The 19,097-nt window shown below is 35.4% G+C and overlaps 1 protein-coding gene across 1 annotated transcript in view; it reads left to right on the top strand.

Moving 5' to 3' along the window:
- The first annotated feature begins 6,772 nt into the window (after positions 1-6,772).
- LOC131157310 (glucan endo-1,3-beta-glucosidase 13-like) overlaps positions 6,773-19,097 on the top strand; it is a 28,487-nt gene continuing 16,162 nt past the window's right edge. Inside the window, exon 1 of the mRNA XM_058111363.1 lies at positions 6,773-7,215. Within this exon, the coding sequence (XP_057967346.1) occupies positions 7,155-7,215 (61 nt within the window). The 5' untranslated portion in view covers positions 6,773-7,154. The remainder of the gene's footprint in view (positions 7,216-19,097) is intronic.

Below are 19,097 nucleotides of genomic sequence, written 5' to 3'. Positions count from 1 at the left end.
GTAGGATTTTCTGACCAATACCCTGAAACTGAAAATTCTCGGTATTAAACTTTAGTATTTCTATGCGTACATCATTTCCTATAACTATCCCAAGACTAAATACGGCTTAAAAAGCCTTATCTCAACTCAGGGATGATTTCCAACTCGCTTTCACCAACGATCCGCTTTGACGGATTTGGAGAGAACTTCCCCAGGAGCGTCGTGGTGACTTAGGTTTGTCGATTCGACGTAAAACTAGCCTAGAAAAGAAGAGAGAAGGAGAGAGAGTCGTAGGAGAGAGAGAGGGGTGCTGAAAATGACAAAATATCTCGGTTTCCACTATTTATATTGCCAGATTCGTCAACGAGACACGTCACTTCGTCGATGAATCGTTCAGTAAATTCGTCGATGACTCCCTATATTCGTCGACGAAATTCAGGCTGCCCCAGAAGCTCTCTCGGTATTTTCTCATCGACGAACCCCTGTATTCGTCGACGAATTCTGACAATTTCTTTGAAATTACTATTATTATTATTTCTAAAATGCAATGTCGTCAACGAAGTCTACGGCCTCCTTCTGTTCATGTTTCCATTTTTCTCTCTCTTTAATATTTAAATCTCAGTATTTTCCGGGTTGTTACACCTACCCTATATTTGTATTTTTTTATTTTTTATTTTTCTTAATATTACTGTAAAAGAAACTCCATTTCTCACTCCCCACATATTATTTATAGATTTAGGCTCACTATTAAATTAGAAGTAGTTCGGAAATCCACCTCCAATAGGCTATTCATTTAATGACACTTATGATAAAACATATTAGAGGTGGTTCACTATTCATTTAATTATTTTACATGATAATTTTAATTGAATAAAAATAGTAGGTCACAAGTTCCTAATTATGTTGATCAAAGTACGAGCATTAAAATATATATCCATTAACAGTACAAGAATTAGTTTACTATCTCACTAAAAAAAAATTAAAGCTCGGTAAGAAATCATTACAAGGATCTTTCATCCACAATAAAAAGAAAAAATTTCTTTTGCCATTTAAAACTACAATTCCTATTTTTGAAGGGACATTCAAAAGTCAAGTGTGAAACACAAGATTTGTTCAACATCAGCAAGGCCCCTCTCAATATTCTTTTTTTGACCAAAGAAGTTAGCATCATTTATTCCCCCAATGTTAAAGGTAATTCACTTGTTCATTCTTCATTGCATTTTTTTTTACCATAGAGGCTAGCACTTGACACCAAAGCTTCAATTTAAAATTTGTAACTTTGATAAAACTCAGATATACTTTTGTATTTCGTTTTGTCTGAATTCACATAAGTTTAAATTTAAGGTTTAAACTTTAAATTTCAAACACATGATAGGTTCTTTTTTTTAAAGATAAAAGATATTGACTTCTCATAAGGTTTGGCAAAAAAATAAAGACTTCCTTTTAAGTTTTAAAAAATTGAGTTACCTCTCCTAAAGTTTCATAAATTTTACGGACTTCCTTTATAATTTGTCAAAAAGACACTGACTTTCTCTTATATTTAGTAAAATTTTTTCGATGAATACAAGTATCACAAGCATCAAATGTCTAGACAAGTCTATAGAATTTTTAAAATGTCAAAAAAGGTGTATGCAATATTTGAAATTTCATTAGAGGTTTTTTTTTTTTTTACTAAATTTCAAGAAAAATTGGTATCTTTTACTACATTATTAGTTAAATATGAATTTCTTGCTTTAAAATTTGATACAATTTCTCTTTCTTCCAAAAAGTGTGTTGAATAGGTTTCACGAAGATCTTAAATATTGTGCTAATGAACTATGACAATGTACCATTATTGCACCTTTAGTTTCCAAAAAAAGAAAAAACATGGAAGACATTAATGAAATATCAACTGTGTATTAGGTGTTATTTAAAAGCAAATTAGCATGTAAAAGTTAAGGGGAAAATAAATTTTTGGTTTTAATTTTAAATTTCTAAATAGAAACAAAAGCAAATGTTGCCTTATTTTTTGGTTTTCTAAATTTTTTATATCAAATATAGAAAACAACAAAATATGTTCTCAAATTTATTAATAAAAATTTTTATAAAATTAAAAAATAAAATGGTATTTTTTAATTTTTTGAAAGATTGAAAATGAAAAATGAAACTATTTTTAACAAGTAAATGGGCCTAAGTGTTATTTTAATAAGTATGGAATAAATTATATATAACTATTCTCAAAATTGATAATAACAAGGTCTACTTTTATGTTATCCCATAGTTGGATAGTACTGAATTTTGCATGTTATTTGTTTTTTTATCTTCCTAAACTATTACTCCATTATTGAATCAAATGTAATCATCTCATTTACACACCAATGATTTGATCTAATTTTGTTTTCATCATTATTCAATTTACACTTAACCCTTATGCACATAAATACGTAAATATATAAGTGGGTGATAAAACTTTGACAATGTCAGGTAATTGACTTGTAATTTTGAACTAAATAAAATGAAATTTGTCAAATCTTATATGGCTAAAATGTATTTAGCTTCTTTATTAATTTTGATATGAAATCGTGTTTATAACACATGATTTTTATTATTCATTTTAGTAAATTATTTATTTTACAAAATTTTCAAAAATTTCTTTTGGGAATGTGAGATTGAAAATCTTTGGCTTGTTTGGTATAATTTGTGTTTTCATTCAATTATGACATTGCATTTGTTTACCTTGTTGTTTTTTTATTTTTATTAGTGGTTTTTGGCTGTTTGTAAAGAAAAAATTTAAAATTTCTTTTTTAGTGTCAAAATATTTTAGTACCCAAAATTAACTTTTTAAAATAGATAATTCATTTTACCTATACTTTTTAATTAAAATAAAAATAAAATGATTATATGAATTTAAAATATAATTAAAATAATAAATGTCTGTAAAATTATAAAAAAATATTTATAAAATATTTTTTTACTATATTTAATTATCATATATCATAAGATTGTTCTTTTAAAGTGAATTTTAATATCAATTACGTTTGATCATTTTCTTCTTTCGTCTTTGACACTATCTATTCATGTTGATCACTATTATTGTCATAACCAAGCGTTGAACACTTATCATTTAGGTTCCATTTAAGTCAAAAAATTATATTTGAGAAAATGAAGGAAAAGGAAAATAGGAAGGAAAAAAAAAAGGAAGAATAATTGTACAAGCACATTTTTTGTTTTTGTTTTCAAAAAGCTAAACTTGAATTACTTGTTCGAACACAAATTGAATACAAATATTAATAATGTAATTTATTATTTCATTTTTAAAAACAATAATCAATTTAGGGGAGGAAAAGACACTTGTCCCAAAGAAGAGAAAAAAGATTAAAGAGGAATTTACAAGCAAATACTCTAAATATGATTCATAACATGAAATTTAGATCTTGAATTTAAATTTATCTGAATTTAGATAAAACGTAATATAAAAATACATTGACTTTATTTAAAAATCACGTAAATTCAAATACAAACTTTAAAATTCATGCTTCCAATACTACCTAAAAGAGATTAATTCCATATTGAATAATCAATGAAAGAAGACTTCTTGAAGGTTGCTCGAGCTGGCGACTAAATATTTTGACAAAATGTAGTATTATAGTGATAGTTTATAAGATAAGGATTTGCTTGGTATTATTTATGTTTTTTTATTTTTTTTATTTCTATGAATTGAAGAAATATATTATGGAAATGCAATTGTTTATGTTGTTAGTTTTCTAACTTTTATTGTCAATTTTCAGCTGTTTTTGAAAAATTGAAAATCAAATTTTATAATTTTTAATTATTTGCACAACAAGTGACTAAAATATCCCATTTTCCATGTAAGGATCCGAACCCGAGTGAGTTCCTATATATAAATTTTTCAGCGGACGCAAATAAATCTAAATTATTTTTATTACCAGAGCATTAACTAGTTTTATTACAAATATATGTCTCAACTATTAAAATGCAAATTTCTAAAATTCCAAAATACACAAACATATTTAAAATTATATTATATTAAATTTTTATTCTATTATACTCTTTCTATTCCCGTCCATGCACTTGATACGCCAGATTTTTAATACACTCTTCAAAATGATTTGAAATGTAAAATAATGATTGGGGTGAGACGACGCTCAGTAAGTAAATAAGATTATTTTAGTGTGTGGCAAAAATGAACTTTCATAATATTTTAATTTCGTAAAATAATATTTAATACTATAACTTCAAAGTTGTTTTAAAAATAAATATAAATTTAAAAATTTCTATATAAAACTTTTACTATTATTTATGACAGTAAAATTTTATAATCATATACTATAACTGTTAAACTAAACATTTTAACTTTTAAAACTATAATTATAATTCTCAATCATGTATATATAGTTTTCCTTATTAAACCATTATCTAGGCACAAAAATGCCACCGTTCACGTAAATATATATTTTTTCTTCAATTCATTAATAGTTCTATATACGTAATTAAATATGTATATACAGGTACTGTAAAAAAATCACCCTTAAGCCTATTAATCGTAAGTCATGCTTACCCCCATGACTTAGTTGTGTGGTCCGAAAACTAGACTTTTCCGGCCGATCAAATTAAATCAACGTATATCATCATTACGTGAGATTTTCCTTATTAAACCGTGATCCGACACAGGTTTGCACTCAGGAGAAATTCTTTACCACAAAATTATTTTGTAAACAACGTAGGTGCACTCTGATTCGTTTAAACTTTAAGTTACGGTACCAAACATTCGTAATTTTTTGTATCGTCTATGCCATAAGGATTTTTGAAAACATCTTATTATAGAATTTATAAAATTATAATAATATCATAAAAATCTCATTTTTACTCATATTTTCGTGAAATATGTAACGTAAAAATAAACTCATGTCATTTTTACTCATATTTTTGTAAAATATGTAATGTAAAAATAAGGTCATGTCACACAATTTCCGTGTTCAATATTTTCCTGAATAAAAATTAATGTTGTAAAATACCCGAAATGTTTAGAATATTTACTGACTAAAAAATAAATACAAGTATATTAAAAATAAATTTGGGTATGAATTTTAATAAAAGTTTAATATAATCAAATTTACTTACTTCTTACTTAATATTGTGCTACGATCACAACGAATATTTTTTTTAAAAATGAGATCGGAAAGAGTGGGTGAATGAGAATTTTAATTATAGTAAAAATTCTCCCTCCACCACTAATTCTTTCACTTACTAATCATTCTTTTTTTTTGAAATTTTTTTTTGTCAAAAATGAATGTCGAGAGTTTCCTATTTATAAGAAAATTTTAGGGAAAAAAATTAAATTTGTAAAAGTGTGGGAAGAGAGGTGAAATTATAGTTTTTTAAAATTAAGAAATTGGCATGGATGAATTAGGTATGAGATAAGAATGGAGGTCATGTGGGAGAAATGAGAGTGCTTGTTGACAATCCCATTTAATTAATTTTTAATTAATTAATTAATTTTAATTTTTTTAAAATTATTGTTATTATTATCATCATTGTTATTATTTTTAAGTTATGTTTTAGAATTTTTTTTTGAAAAATAATTAAATTTGAATTTTGAAAACTTATGTGGGTCCCACATGGTCTTGTTAGTACTACACAATTTCGAGACTCAAGTGGGTCATACGTAACTTTAATAGTTCTCATACGATTTGATGAGCTCTACATAGTTTTGGGACTCATGTGGGCCCCACATAGGACACCGTTATTATTATTATTATTTTACCATATATTTTTATAATTTATGTTTGTCAAAATACTATTTTATGTATATATACTTATTTACATGTATAAACAGTATCTATCTTATTTATCTTATGAAATTCTATTTTAATGATTTCGACTTCTAGGGAGTGACTGAACCGTAATAGTTTCTAAACACTCGCTAAGATAATGTATTTCTTAGGTATCAAACATGAACTCAAAGATTCTATTGAAAAACACTTTTGTTTCAATGACCATTATTATTATTATTATTATTATTATTATTATATTTTAACCGTATATATATTTTTGGGTCATCAAATTTTAGGATTAAAATTGTGCATTAAATAATTTATTTTATACATAATTTTTAATAAAATTTAAAATATAATTAAAAGAAAAATATTCATAAGATTTAAAAAAAATAAAAACAATAAATTTATTTGAAAAATATATAATTGTCATGTGCAATATGATTACTTTGGCAAAGTGAATTTTGAAACATAATTTATTATGCTATTTTAAATTTATATTATTTTAATCATATTTTTTTATTTTTATTAAATTTAATGACAAAATTGAGCATTTGTTCAAATAGAATTTTAATTTATTTTAATTTTATAGATATTAAATAAATATGCTGCTGATTTTTAATTTATAATTGTTGACAATAATTTCAACCTATTTTAATTCTTACTCATTATATATATATATATATATATTTTAACTATTCCAAAATATGTAATTTTATGTATTTTAAATATAAATCTTTATACTAAACTCCTGTCAAATATGTTCCCACATTTGAAGAAGAAAATGTAACATCCTTAAAAAGAATATAATATCTTTTTTTCTTTCATTCCTTACAATTCTACTGAATTATGTACTTAGAAAGGAGACCTTGTACTAAAGTTTATTCTTTAGGGATTCTATTGTCTAAAATTTTAAAGTGTTCTCAAATTCAAATCTTGTGCTAAAATTTGCCTCAAATTTTACCGTTGGGGGCAGTGATCAACGGCAATATAAAAATGCCAAAAACAAAAAGCTAAGTTGGGGGAGGAACAGACATGCAAAGCAGCGGAATCGAGACGTTTCTATAAGCCCAATTTCACAAACATATCTGAGGTCCGGTCCGACCGCTGCCACTCTGACACCGCCAACGGACCACACCACTCTCCGTACACCACCCCCCCAATCGACTTCCTCCACCTCACTCTCTCTCTCTCTCTCTGCTTGTCTTCTCTCTCGAGCTGCGAGACCAGACCTGAGAGGAAAGAGCCTTTTTATGCTGCGGAGGACACTTAACATGGAGAGACGCAAAGCAGAAGAAGAAGAACGATAACAACTTACAAGCACGGACGAAGAAGAAGGTGGAGAAGAAGGAAGGTCCTTGCGGGGTGGAGATAAGGGAAGGTAGCTGGTAGGGAGCTTTAATGGCGATGAGAGGCTTTTTAAGACTTTTGTTTGCCACTTCGCTGCTGCTAACTCTTCTGGGTCCGTATTCCTTTCTTCATTAGTTAATCATTCTTCAATTTTTGCCTCCTTGTTGTGCTTGGAATTAATTTTCGTGATGTTTGAGGTAATGGGTTTGTGTTTATCCCTTGCATTGATTGCTCTATCTTCATTAATTCTTCTCTCCCATTTTGAACAATGAATTATGTAGTCTTTTCCTTCTTTCTGAGATCCCATTTGTCTTTTTTTTCTTTTTCTTTTCAATGTTACCCTAACTATTTAAGTCTGTGCCTGGTTTTTGGAGAGTGCTCAAGAAAGTCAATTTCTCCTCTGTATTTCTCATTCGTCTGGCCTAAAGTCGTCAGTTTGTAGTTTGTACTATTTTTCATATCTTTAATCTGTGTTTATTTGTTTAAGTATGTAAGATTACTGCTCGGTATCCAGATTTTTGTTCTTGCTTTTGGTTTGTTACCTCTTTCTGAACTGTAGAGTAACAACACGTCATGGTAAGTGTATTCATGTTTTGTTGCAGCTCTACCCAGTTGTGCTGGCACTTCAAAATTCTTATCAAAGTAGAACACCTTACATGGAAGTTGGACATTGAGTCAATCCAGTCTTTGACTGTGCTAACCATTAATAATTTGTATGAACATCATGAAAAGTAAATATCTTGCCTAATGATGTTTTTGAACTTCCAGAAAAGTAAAGTGAGGGTTGCAAACAAATCAAGTTAACATTTAGCAGCTTGGTAGCTCAGCTCGGAAAGGGCTCGTGTTTGCTCATTTGCAAAAATGAGCGATAAACAATCCTATTTTTGAAGCTTTTTCTATTAAAAAAGCTGAGCTTGATACCGAGCCTGGCTCATTTAGGCTCATGACATTCCATTTATTGGCTCATTGATAAACAATCCTATTTTTGAAGCTTTTCTATTAAATTAGCTGAGCTCGATATTGTGCTTGGCTCATTTAGGCTCATGACATTCGAGTTTTCCCCCGTTTTATCTTTAATTTTAAATAATATATTAAATAATACCCTATTTGGGAAAACATTTCCCAAAAGGATGCTCACGTAATCTCGCTGCTTGGTCCAGCGAGATTTAAATGGGGCCAGGCACTTGGGTCTTGATTTGCCTGGGAAATGAACGGTCGATCGGTTTGTGATGCGTGGCAAATCTCGCTGCTTGGTCCGGCTAGATTTGCCTTGACTGCCTTCTACTCCTCCTTGTCTCCTTCGCTTCACTCATGAACGCATGGTGCAGAGAGAGTAGAGATTCTAGCAGGGAGGAGGACGACAGCAGCAGGAGGCTAGTAGGTGGCTGTTGGTCGTGGCAGGTAACTGTTCGAGCTCGAGTAAGCTATAAAATTCGGAGAAATGGGTTATGTTTTTCTTATCCAAAATATTTTTTATTTTCATTGATTCTTCTTATTAATTTGACGTTCGTATTGAAGATTTGTTATACCTAGATTCACAATATAGTATTTTGCATTTCGATTTGTTGTTTAGAAGGTGCATCCGGAACCCCCATCTGAGGTAAGGCTTTTATTTCATTATTTGTATTTTATTAAATTAAAATTGTTATATATTGATTTATTATATATTGATTAGGATGTACGTGATTTAGAATTCAAGAAATAAAGAAATTTCGTTCTGTTTTCATTATTGCTCGCTTGATTTTTTTATCCTTCCTCCTAATATTTCTTGCTCTTTTATGAAACATTTGTTGGCAAAATGTCTCTTATATTTGGTCTTTGTTGAACGGTAAAGGTTTCAAAATCCTGGTCTGTATAATGTGCGTGAGATTATGTGCGTCTGTTTGTTTGTAATGTTTTAAAGCAGCTTGCAACTACCGGTTTAAATTTCAAGTTTTAATAGGAGTTAGATGCTTTGATGGATGTGCTGAATTGCACTTTAACAAGTATTATAAATTCAACAAACAGTTTTTAAGCTGGGTAGTTCTTGTTCTAACATTCTACACTGAAAGACCTTGATTTTAATTATGTAAGGTGTCAACTAGGACGAGATAAGTTTTTTCTTCGGACTTTGAAGTAGTTAAAATTTTAAAAATTTATTATTTTTACTGTGATTTAGTGGAGTCATAAAATTTGACACGGATATATGGAAAGACTGCCAAAATAAATAAATAAATAAAAATGCGATGCATAATGCAGTAATATGTTGTCTTGAAACCCACTTGTTGTGTTTAGGAAACATGTCCTTTTCAGAAAAGGCGCAAGATGTTATGCGGCCTCAACTAAAAAAGGTGCAAAAAACGTTCTTATTTGTAAAAATGTGTTGGAATATGATATTTTAGATTGAGACTCAATGCGTTTTAAGCATGCCTTGCGTTGATTGAGCCTTTTAAAACATTAAAAAATACCATTAACAAAAATTAATAACGAATATATAGTTGAATATATTGTATTTCGGTGACGGTGTCTGGTGCATGGTTTGTGATATGTAGGATGGGAAAATGTTCTATTTATAGACGGTATGTTGTCGAATTTTTTATAATATTTTTTTCACCCAAAATATTTAAAGTGTATAAACCATGTGCCAAATGATTAACAGATGCTGCATGCTAAACTTTATTTTAAAGGATTACTACATAATTAATGCAGTCATGATTATAGTTAATTAGCTTACCATGAATGAAAAGAGCTGTTATTCCATGTGCCTAAGTATACAATTTTGTTTTTTATAAGTTTTTTCTATTTCTTGAGGATTGATCTAAATGGTAGGAAGCTCAAGCAGTGTTCTGGTGACGGTGTTGTTGTATATATTACCGGAGTAGAAGGTGTTAGTTATATAGTAGTCGGCTGGTTTGACCAATTCGAATTGACCATAGGTGTAAATTAAATAAACTGTATTCGAAGATATATAAATATTTACATATTGATCCAGATCAATATACATTGTGGGTGACCGCAAAATACTAACCTATGCGAGGGATCAATGGTACAGTCTTCTATGAGGTTGTTCCCGTAACTGATGATTACGGTTTGCGCATTGTTTTAGATGCACACTGTGTAGGTCCGACCGTTAAAATGTCAACCCAGAATATCTTTGTAAATAAAATAGAAATTAGGAAAGTAAGTAATTATGGGGGATTTGATATCATTTAATAGGAAATTGTTTCCTTGATTAGAATAGGTTATTGTATTATATTTTGGATTGTACGTAAGAACAAAAGTATGAAAGAAATATTTTTTCCAATCTTTTCTTCTTTCATGGTATTAGAGCTAGGGTTTCTTAAACCCAACTAAACAATGGCTGACAGCAGAGACTCTACCTCCTTTGCAAACATCACCGGCGATTTAGAGGTTACGTCCGGTTTGAGTACGAATGATAACACAGTTTTTCCACTCTCATTGGAAAAACTAAACGGAAAAAATTTCCGTGAATGGGCTCAGTGGTGATTGAGGGAAAAGGAAAGATTGGATACCTTATCGGTGAGTGAAGGAAACCATATCCTTTCGACGCCATAGCCTTGCAAAGATGGAGGTCCGAAAATTCCATGGTCATGGCTTGGCTCGTCAATTCAATGCAACCATCAATTGGAAAAATTTATTTGTTTTTGCCGACGGCGAAGGAGGTCTGGGAAGCCGTACGTGAGACGTACTCCGATGGCGAAAGATATTCTCAAATCTTCGACCTCAAGACCCGATTGTGGCAGATGAGGCAAGGCGAGCGAGGGGTTACTGAGTATTTCATGGAGATGAGTCATCTCTGGCATGAGCTCGATCTGAGCATCGATGAAGAGTGGGATTGCTTTGAAGATAGCACGCGACACCGAAGAAGGCTAGAAAACGAGAGGGTCTTCAAGTTTCTTGCCGGCCTGAATCGAGAGCTCGACTACGTGAGGGGACGGATCCTTGGTCGGCAACCTCTCCCTTCAACCCGAGAAGTCTTCGCAGAGGTCAGGTGGGAGGAGAACAGGAGATGGGTAATGTTGCGATCCCAAAATGAATCCGTTGGGCTGGACCCGGCTGTACATGGATCTGCCCAAAAATTAGATGGGCAGCATGCTGGGCCGAACCTCAACTCTTGCATTAAAAGGCCCAGGAGGACCTAGTCAACGGCCACAAAGAGGAAAAATATGGTGTGAACATTATCGAAAAACAGGTCATTCAAAAAATACCTGCTGGGAGATTCATGGAAAATCGGCAGACTGGAAATCGAGACAATACCACAAAAATTGTCGGTACCAGGCCAACACTAGCGGATCAATTGAAAAATCACAAGGAGAGAACAATGATACCCCATCCGGCAGTGTCTTCAGTCCTGAACAGTTGGATAAGTTATATAAGATGTTTTCATCGATGCAAACATCGGGTCAGTCCTCCTCTGGTTCTCTGGCTCATCGAGGTAATCATCTGTTAGCTTTAAAAACCACATCTTGTTACAAATGCCCTTGGATAATTGATTCGGGTGCATCCGATCATATGACTGGGTCGTATCAATATTTTTCATCGTACTCCCCATATGCCGGGAATTTGAAGGTAAAAATTGCAGATGGATCTCTCTCACCAGTTGCTGGAAAAGGAAGTATTCGCATATCTGATTCCTTAACTTTACAATCAGTCTTACATGTCCCCAAGTTATCCTGCAATTTGCTATCTATCAGTCAGTTAACAAAAGACTCGAATTGTTCCGCTAAATTTGTTTCCTCCCATTGTGTTTTTCAGGACCTATCATCGGGGAAGACGATTGGCACTGCTAAAGCGTATAAGGGACTCTACTACTTTGAGGAGGCAAGTTTGAGTGAATTGTGTAATACTGCAATTTGTGATTCTGCATTTACTTCTAAAATTAGTGAACTTTTGTTATGGCATTCACGGATGGGTCATCCCAATTTTCAATATTTAAAACGTTTGTTTTCTTCCCTTTGTTCAAATAAAATGGCCTCTGAGTTTCAATGTGAAGTGTGTGAGCTTGCTAAACATCGTTGTACTTCTTTTCCATCCTTCATATACAAACCATCTCGCCCATTTGCTATGTTTCACAGTGATGTATGGGGTCCCTCATGTTCCCTAAATCGCACCAATGCAAAATGGTTTGTGACCTTTATCGATGACCATACTCGTCTTTGTTGGGTCTACTTACCAAAAGACAAAATTGAAGTCAGCTCCATTTTTATCAATTTTCATACCATGATTCATACACAGTTCCAGACTCATATTTAGATCCTACGTACTGATAATGGTACGGAATATTTCAATACCATCCTGGGAACTTATCTTCAAAATCATGGGATTGTTCATCAAAGTTCTTGTGTGGATACCCCTCAACAAAATGGGGTTGCTGAACGGAAAAATAGACATATACTTGAAGTCGGGGCTTTAATGTTTACTACCCACATGAAACATTATTTTTGGGGCGATGCCATCTTAACAGCCACACATCTCATTAATCGAATGCCAAGTCGAGCACTCTCATTTGTCACTCCTCTGCAGAAATTTCAGGAAAACTTTCCTACCTCTCTTGACTCTCTTCCAGTCTCCCACTGAAAATTTTTGGCTGTACTGCGTTTGTTCATGTCCATGCACACCATCGCGATAAATTGGATCCTCGTGCCATTAAATGTGTTTTCATTGGTTATCCACCTACCCAAAAAGGCTACAAATGGCTATGACCCGGTCTCAAAACGACTGTTCGTCGTTAGTCTTGATGTCACTTTTTTTGAAACCACTCCTTATTTCTCAAAGCCCTCTCTTCAGGGGGAGAAATGGAGGAGTGAAGATCGGTTGATCCTTTTACTATTGAATCTGTGGATACTCCAGTTACTTCATTCCCTGACCCATCTATTGAGTCTTCCATGACAGTACTTCCCGATCTGCAAACACAACTGAACACTTACCCTCAGGGGGAGATGCAGGAGAACAAAACAACGCAGACATACTGGTTTACTCAAGAAAGTCGAAAACAAAGGAGAAGGAGAATCTCATACCTGAGGCACCAAGAGCGTTGGACCCGGTGATGGCTCCGAATAATCATGATCTGGTAATTGAGTCTTCCTCTGACAATTCTGCACCTGATGATATCAATCTACCTATTGCAATCAGAAAACAAACCAGGTCATGTACTCAATATCCTTGGTCAAAATACATGTCTTATAAAAGCTTGTCTACAGGATATCGTGCATTTGTCTCTAATTTGGACAGGATGAAAGTACCAAAAAACATTTAGGAAGCTCTAGAAATACCAGAATGGAGAGAGGCAGTCTTGGAGGAAATGCGAGCCCTAGAAAAAAATGGAACTTGGAAGTTGACAGATCTACCGAAAGGGAAGAAGCCAGTAGGTTGTAAATGGGTTTTCACAGTGAAATGTAAATCTGATGGAACAGTTGAAAGATATAAAGCTAGACTTGTTGCAAAAGGCTTTACTGAGACATTTGCACCAGTGACAAACTTAAATACAGTTCGGATTCTCTTGTCCCTGGCAACCAATTTAGATTGCCCACTACAACAACTTGATATTAAAAATGCTTTCTTAAATGGAGAATTAGAAGAGGAAGTTTACATGACTATACCACTAGGATTCAGTAGCACAGGTGAAGAAAATAGAGTGTGTAAACTAAAAAAATCGTTATATGGCCTCAAACAATCTCCGAGAGCGTGGTTCGACAGATTCGCAAAGGTACTAAAGAATCAAGGGTATCGACAAGGGCAATCAGACCATACACTATTCTTCCAACAGTCTGAAGGTGATAAGAAAACAGTTCTAATAGTGTATGTTGATGATGTAATTCTTACTAGTGATGATACTGTAGAAATGGAGAGATTGAAGAAGGTTCTGGCTACTGAATTTGAAGTTAAAGACTTGGGACAGATGCGGTATTTCTTGGGCATGGAAGTGGCAAGAACAAAAAAAGGGATTAGTGTTTTACAGCGAAAGTATGTTACTGACCTCCTAGTTGAAACTGGCATGCTAGGGTGCAAACCCAGCGAAACCCCGATAGAAACTGTAAAGAGGGTTGAAGATTGTGGAAAACCAGTAGAAAAGGAGAGGTATCAGAGATTGGTTGGTAAACTGATCTACCTATTACATACTAGACCAGATATTGCATTTGCAGTTAGTGTAGTAAGTCAACATATGCATTCACCAAAGGAAGTTCACTTCGATGCCGTATACAAGATCCTTAGATACCTCAAGGGATCCCCAGGATCCCCAGGAAGAGGACTCTTCTTTAAGAAATGTGAAAGCAAGGGAATTGAGATCTTTATAGATGCAGATTGGGCAGGATCAGTGGAAGATAGAAGGTCCACCACAAGATATTGTACATTCGTCTGGAGAAATCTCGTGACTTGGAGAAGCAAAAAACAGAATGTGGTGGCTCGTAGTAGTGCTGAAGCTGAATTCAGGGCAATCGCTTAAGGGATTTGTGAAGGATTGTGGTTACGAAAACTATTGGAGGAATTACGGGTACCGGTGAACCTTCCTATCAAACTCTACAGTGACAATAAGGCAGCTATTAGCATCTCTCTTAATCCTGTCCAACGTGACAGGACTAAACATGTGGAGGTAGAAAGACACTTCATCAAAGAAAAAATTGAAGAAGGAATTATATGTATGACTTATGTACCAACCAAGGAACAAACTGCAGATATCCTTACTAAAGGCTTGAGACGATAGAGTTTTGATGATTTATTAACAAGTTGGAGATGATTAATATTTATGATCCAACTTGAGGGGGAGTGTTAAAATGTCAACCCAGAATATCTTTGTAAATAAAATAGAAATTAGGAAAGTGAGTAATTATGGGGGATTTGATATCATTTAATAGGAAATTGTTTCCTTGATTAGAATAGGTTATTGTATTATATATTGGATTGTACGTAAGAACAAAAGTATGAAAGAAATATTTTTCCAATCTTTTCTTCTTTCACCGACTTATTTAACTGTGCAGTTATATGTCGAAACCATTCCTCAAATTGGTGTTGCTCCGGATAGGCAGTCGGGGGTGCCCCTAGAGCATTTGACTGAGGTGGAGGAAGAGACCCAACAAACATGTCATATTGATATAAGTGCGGAGGTTGGTGGTATGGCTAAGGTGGATTTCAACGAATGTCCGGGATCATCGTTCGAGTCGCCGACCTATGAAATACCTGTTTTTGACACGGATGATCTGGGAGATTGTGAAGAAGTTTCGACAGAGGGTCCGGGATCGTTGTTCGCCATTGCAGACAATGCATTAGACGAGGGGATGAACATTGCAAATGATGTTAATCTTCAAGATGATGACACGTACGAGCAGGAAAAGGGTGAAGAGTCAAATGAGTTCCCCGATGATGTGAACTCACCCTCCCGTGAAACGAATGATGCCACGTACGACATCCAGTTTATGGACGAACCTCCGATGTACGATCATATTGACGTAGATGCTATATATTTAATTGCGGAAGAGGAGCTCCTATACGAGCGACTTGTTGGGATGAATCTTCTGAGCTGAGTAAGGGGATGATATTCGGGTCAAAGGATTAGTTGATAGCGGCAGTGCGAATGTATCATGCTTGAACCTCACCATGACTTCCACGTTGTGCGATCTACCCCAGTATTATGGGTTGCTAGGTGTAAGGAGTTTGATTGTGGATGGAGAGTGCGTGCAATGTATCGGATGAAACACCGATTATTTGAATCACCCAATATGGTGGTCGCACACGTGTTTGAACGAATTTCTCTCGTAGGACCATAACCAAATTACATCATCTTTCATTGCTAGAAAGATAATGAATATAATAAGGGAAGATGTGTTGACATCAATCCCCACATTGAAAGAGTTCATAGATCGTCGCTTTGACTATTTGATCTCGTATAAAAAGGTTTGGTTGGGCAAACAAAATGTAATTGCCCAAGTATTTGGCGATTGGGAGATGTCCTAGCAAACGTTATCAAAGTGGATGGAAGCGATATGCGCGTTCAATCTTGGGACTGTAGTTAAGTGGAGGTGGACTTCTGTTCCAGGTAACGAGAACATTGTAACATTTGTATTCGTATTTTGGTCGTTTGCAGCGTCTATTCAGGGTTTTCGTCACTGCCCTCCTGTCATGTGTGAACGAGACAAACTTGTATGGTAAGTACAAGGGCAAACTCCTAATTGCGACGTGCCCGGATGAAAATAGGCAAATATTTTTCATTGCATTTGTTATTGTTCAAGAAGAAAGCCTGAACACATGGAATTGGTTTTTGTGTTGTCTTCGTTCCATTACCGATAGGGATGACATTTGCCTTGTATCAGATCAGCATCTAGGAATTCTCGCTGCAGTGCAACGCAATCTTGATTGACAACCACCACGTGCCCACCACCGATTTTGTCTTCGACATGTGGTCACCAACTTTAATGGGAAAGTACGGAGTGTCAATCTTAAGCGTATGACTGAGCGAGTGGGAAGGGAGCATCATATAAGAAAATTTGACAAGTGGATGGAGAGGATATTCGATGAGGATGGAGAACCAATAAAGTCGTTTTTCGATCAAATCCCTTCTCATATGTAGACTCAGTGCCATGACGGTGGAAGAAGGTATGAAAACATGACCCACTAACCTTGTAGAATGTTTCAACGCCATCTTGAAAGGTGCTCGTAGCCTCCTAATAACGGCTCGCGTTGCATATTATTTCAATATCCGACGGGAGCCTGCTTGTAACGCAATATCTTGAGGAAATGTATTCACTTCGCATATCCTACTAGCGGTGGAACGAAGGAAGTTGAAGGCGACCGGACATCGAGTCATGACGTTCAAGCAGTCCAGGGGTAGTTTTTAGCATCACAACTGCACAATCGGGGTCACATAAAGGAAACAACGTCCAAACTTTGAGCATTCATGGTAGATGTGAATGAGCATGTGAGAAGTGGCAAGCTTTACACTTTCTCTGCTCCCACCTTCTCGCTGCATGTGTAGAGACACAGCTAAACGCTGTCCAGTATGTTGAGTCATGTTGGAGCACTGCCGAGCACTATGCGACATATGCCGCGAATTTTCATCCGATTATGCATGAGGCGTATTGGCCAGCGTCCTCGCTACCAACTTTGCAGGCAAATCTTGCATATGTTCGACATAAAGGTCGGCCTAGAAGTTCACGTATACATAATGAGATGGACGCAAGGGAAGGTAGGAAAAATATCATGTGCAACATATGTCATCAAGAAGGACATAACCGCACAAGGTGTTCGAGAAGGACACAACCTGAGGGTGCAGCTGGGCCTTCGCACTAACTTACCACTTATAGGGTTTTGTATGTCATATAAATATTATATTGATGCCAGTGTCCTGACGATGGGGGATCAGCATCGGTCCAGTCGAGCGTGGACCGATTCTCATGTCGACCCCTTATATTGTCGAGGGGGCACGTAGTTAGTCCACGACTGGATAGATGCAGATGCTTGCATTGTTAGATGGATACGAGATGCGGGTTTCTATGAGATTTATTAGATTGACCATATCTAACTGGATTGACATCTAGTGATTGCCTTTGTGGGGCGATGGAAACCAAAGATGCACACATTGCATCTATTGCACGGGAAGGCGACTATAACCCTCTAGGACGTTGTGGTTTGTTCGGGTTGCTGATTGATGGGAGACCCATCACTGGTCGTACTGCAGGACTAGTAGAGTAGAGAACAGCCTGTCAGGGAGGAGCATTGCGCCGCATCCATCAATCTCATGTAGGTCCTCCCCATGTGCATCTAGCCCTGAGGTCAAAAAGCGGTTGGGAATGCCTTGCCGATAGCCAAACTGACACATAACTTAGTCTCCATCAATCGGCAGCTGGTCATTGCTCCTCCCTAACCGGCTGCTCTCTGCTTTACTGGTCCAGTAGTACGATCAGTGACAGACCTCCCATCAATCGGCAGTTTGAACAAAACCGCAACGTCCCGGAGGGTGATAGTCGCCTCCTCGTGCGGTAGGTGGAACGTGTGCGTCTCTGGTCTCCATCGCTCCACAAAAGCAGTCACTAGATGTCAATCCAGCTGGATATGGCCAATCTGATAAATCCTATAGAAGCCCGCATCTCGTATCCATCTAACGAGGTAGACACCTGCATCTATCAGATCATGGACTAACTACGTGCCCTCTCGACAGTATACTAGCATCAGACGACCCTGGGTCGAATCCTACAAAAGGTACCAATGAAATACAATCAATATACTAATAATATGACATCTACACGGAACCCTACAAGTGGTAAGTGAGTGCGAAGGTTCAGTTGCATCCCCAGGTTGTGTTCTCTTACACCTTGTGCGGTTATGACCTTCTTGATGATGACGCTGCACGTTCTTCCTATTTTCCCTTGCGTCCATCTCATTGTATATACGTGAACTTCTAGGCCTACCTTTATGTCGAGCATATGTAAGATTTTCTGCAAAGTCGGCAACGAGAATGTTGGCCAATACCGCCTTGTGCATAATCGGATGAAAAACCGCGGCATGATTCGCATAGTGCTATGTAGTGCTCCAACATGATTCAACATATTGGGTAGCATTCGCGCCTACCTTAAATGCTCAAAGTTTGGACGTTGTTTCCTTTATGTGGCCCCAATTTGCGCGGTTGTGATGCCAAAACTACCCCTAAACAGGTTGAACGTTGTGACTCGATGTCCAGTTGCTTTCAGCTTCTTTCGTTCCATCGCTAGCAAGATATGCGGAGTGAATACATTTCCTCCATATATTGCGTTACGAGCAGCCTCCCGTCGGATATTGAAATAATGTGCAACGCAATAAAATGTTAGTTGCATAAGGGTCGTTGTTGGGAAGCTTCGCCTTTCAGGACGACGTTGAAACATTCCACAAGGTAGGTTATGTTTCCATACCTTCTTCCACCGTCGTGGCACTGAGTTCACATGTGAGCAGGGATTTGATCGAAAAATGACTTTGCTGGTTCTCCACTCTCATCGAATATCCTCTCTATGCACTTGTTAAATTTTCTTA

The sequence above is a fragment of the Malania oleifera genome, chromosome 6 (assembly GCF_029873635.1).
Source record: "Malania oleifera isolate guangnan ecotype guangnan chromosome 6, ASM2987363v1, whole genome shotgun sequence".
NCBI classification, from domain to species: domain Eukaryota; kingdom Viridiplantae; phylum Streptophyta; class Magnoliopsida; order Santalales; family Ximeniaceae; genus Malania; species Malania oleifera.
This window is presented reverse-complemented; position numbering and strand designations above follow the sequence as displayed.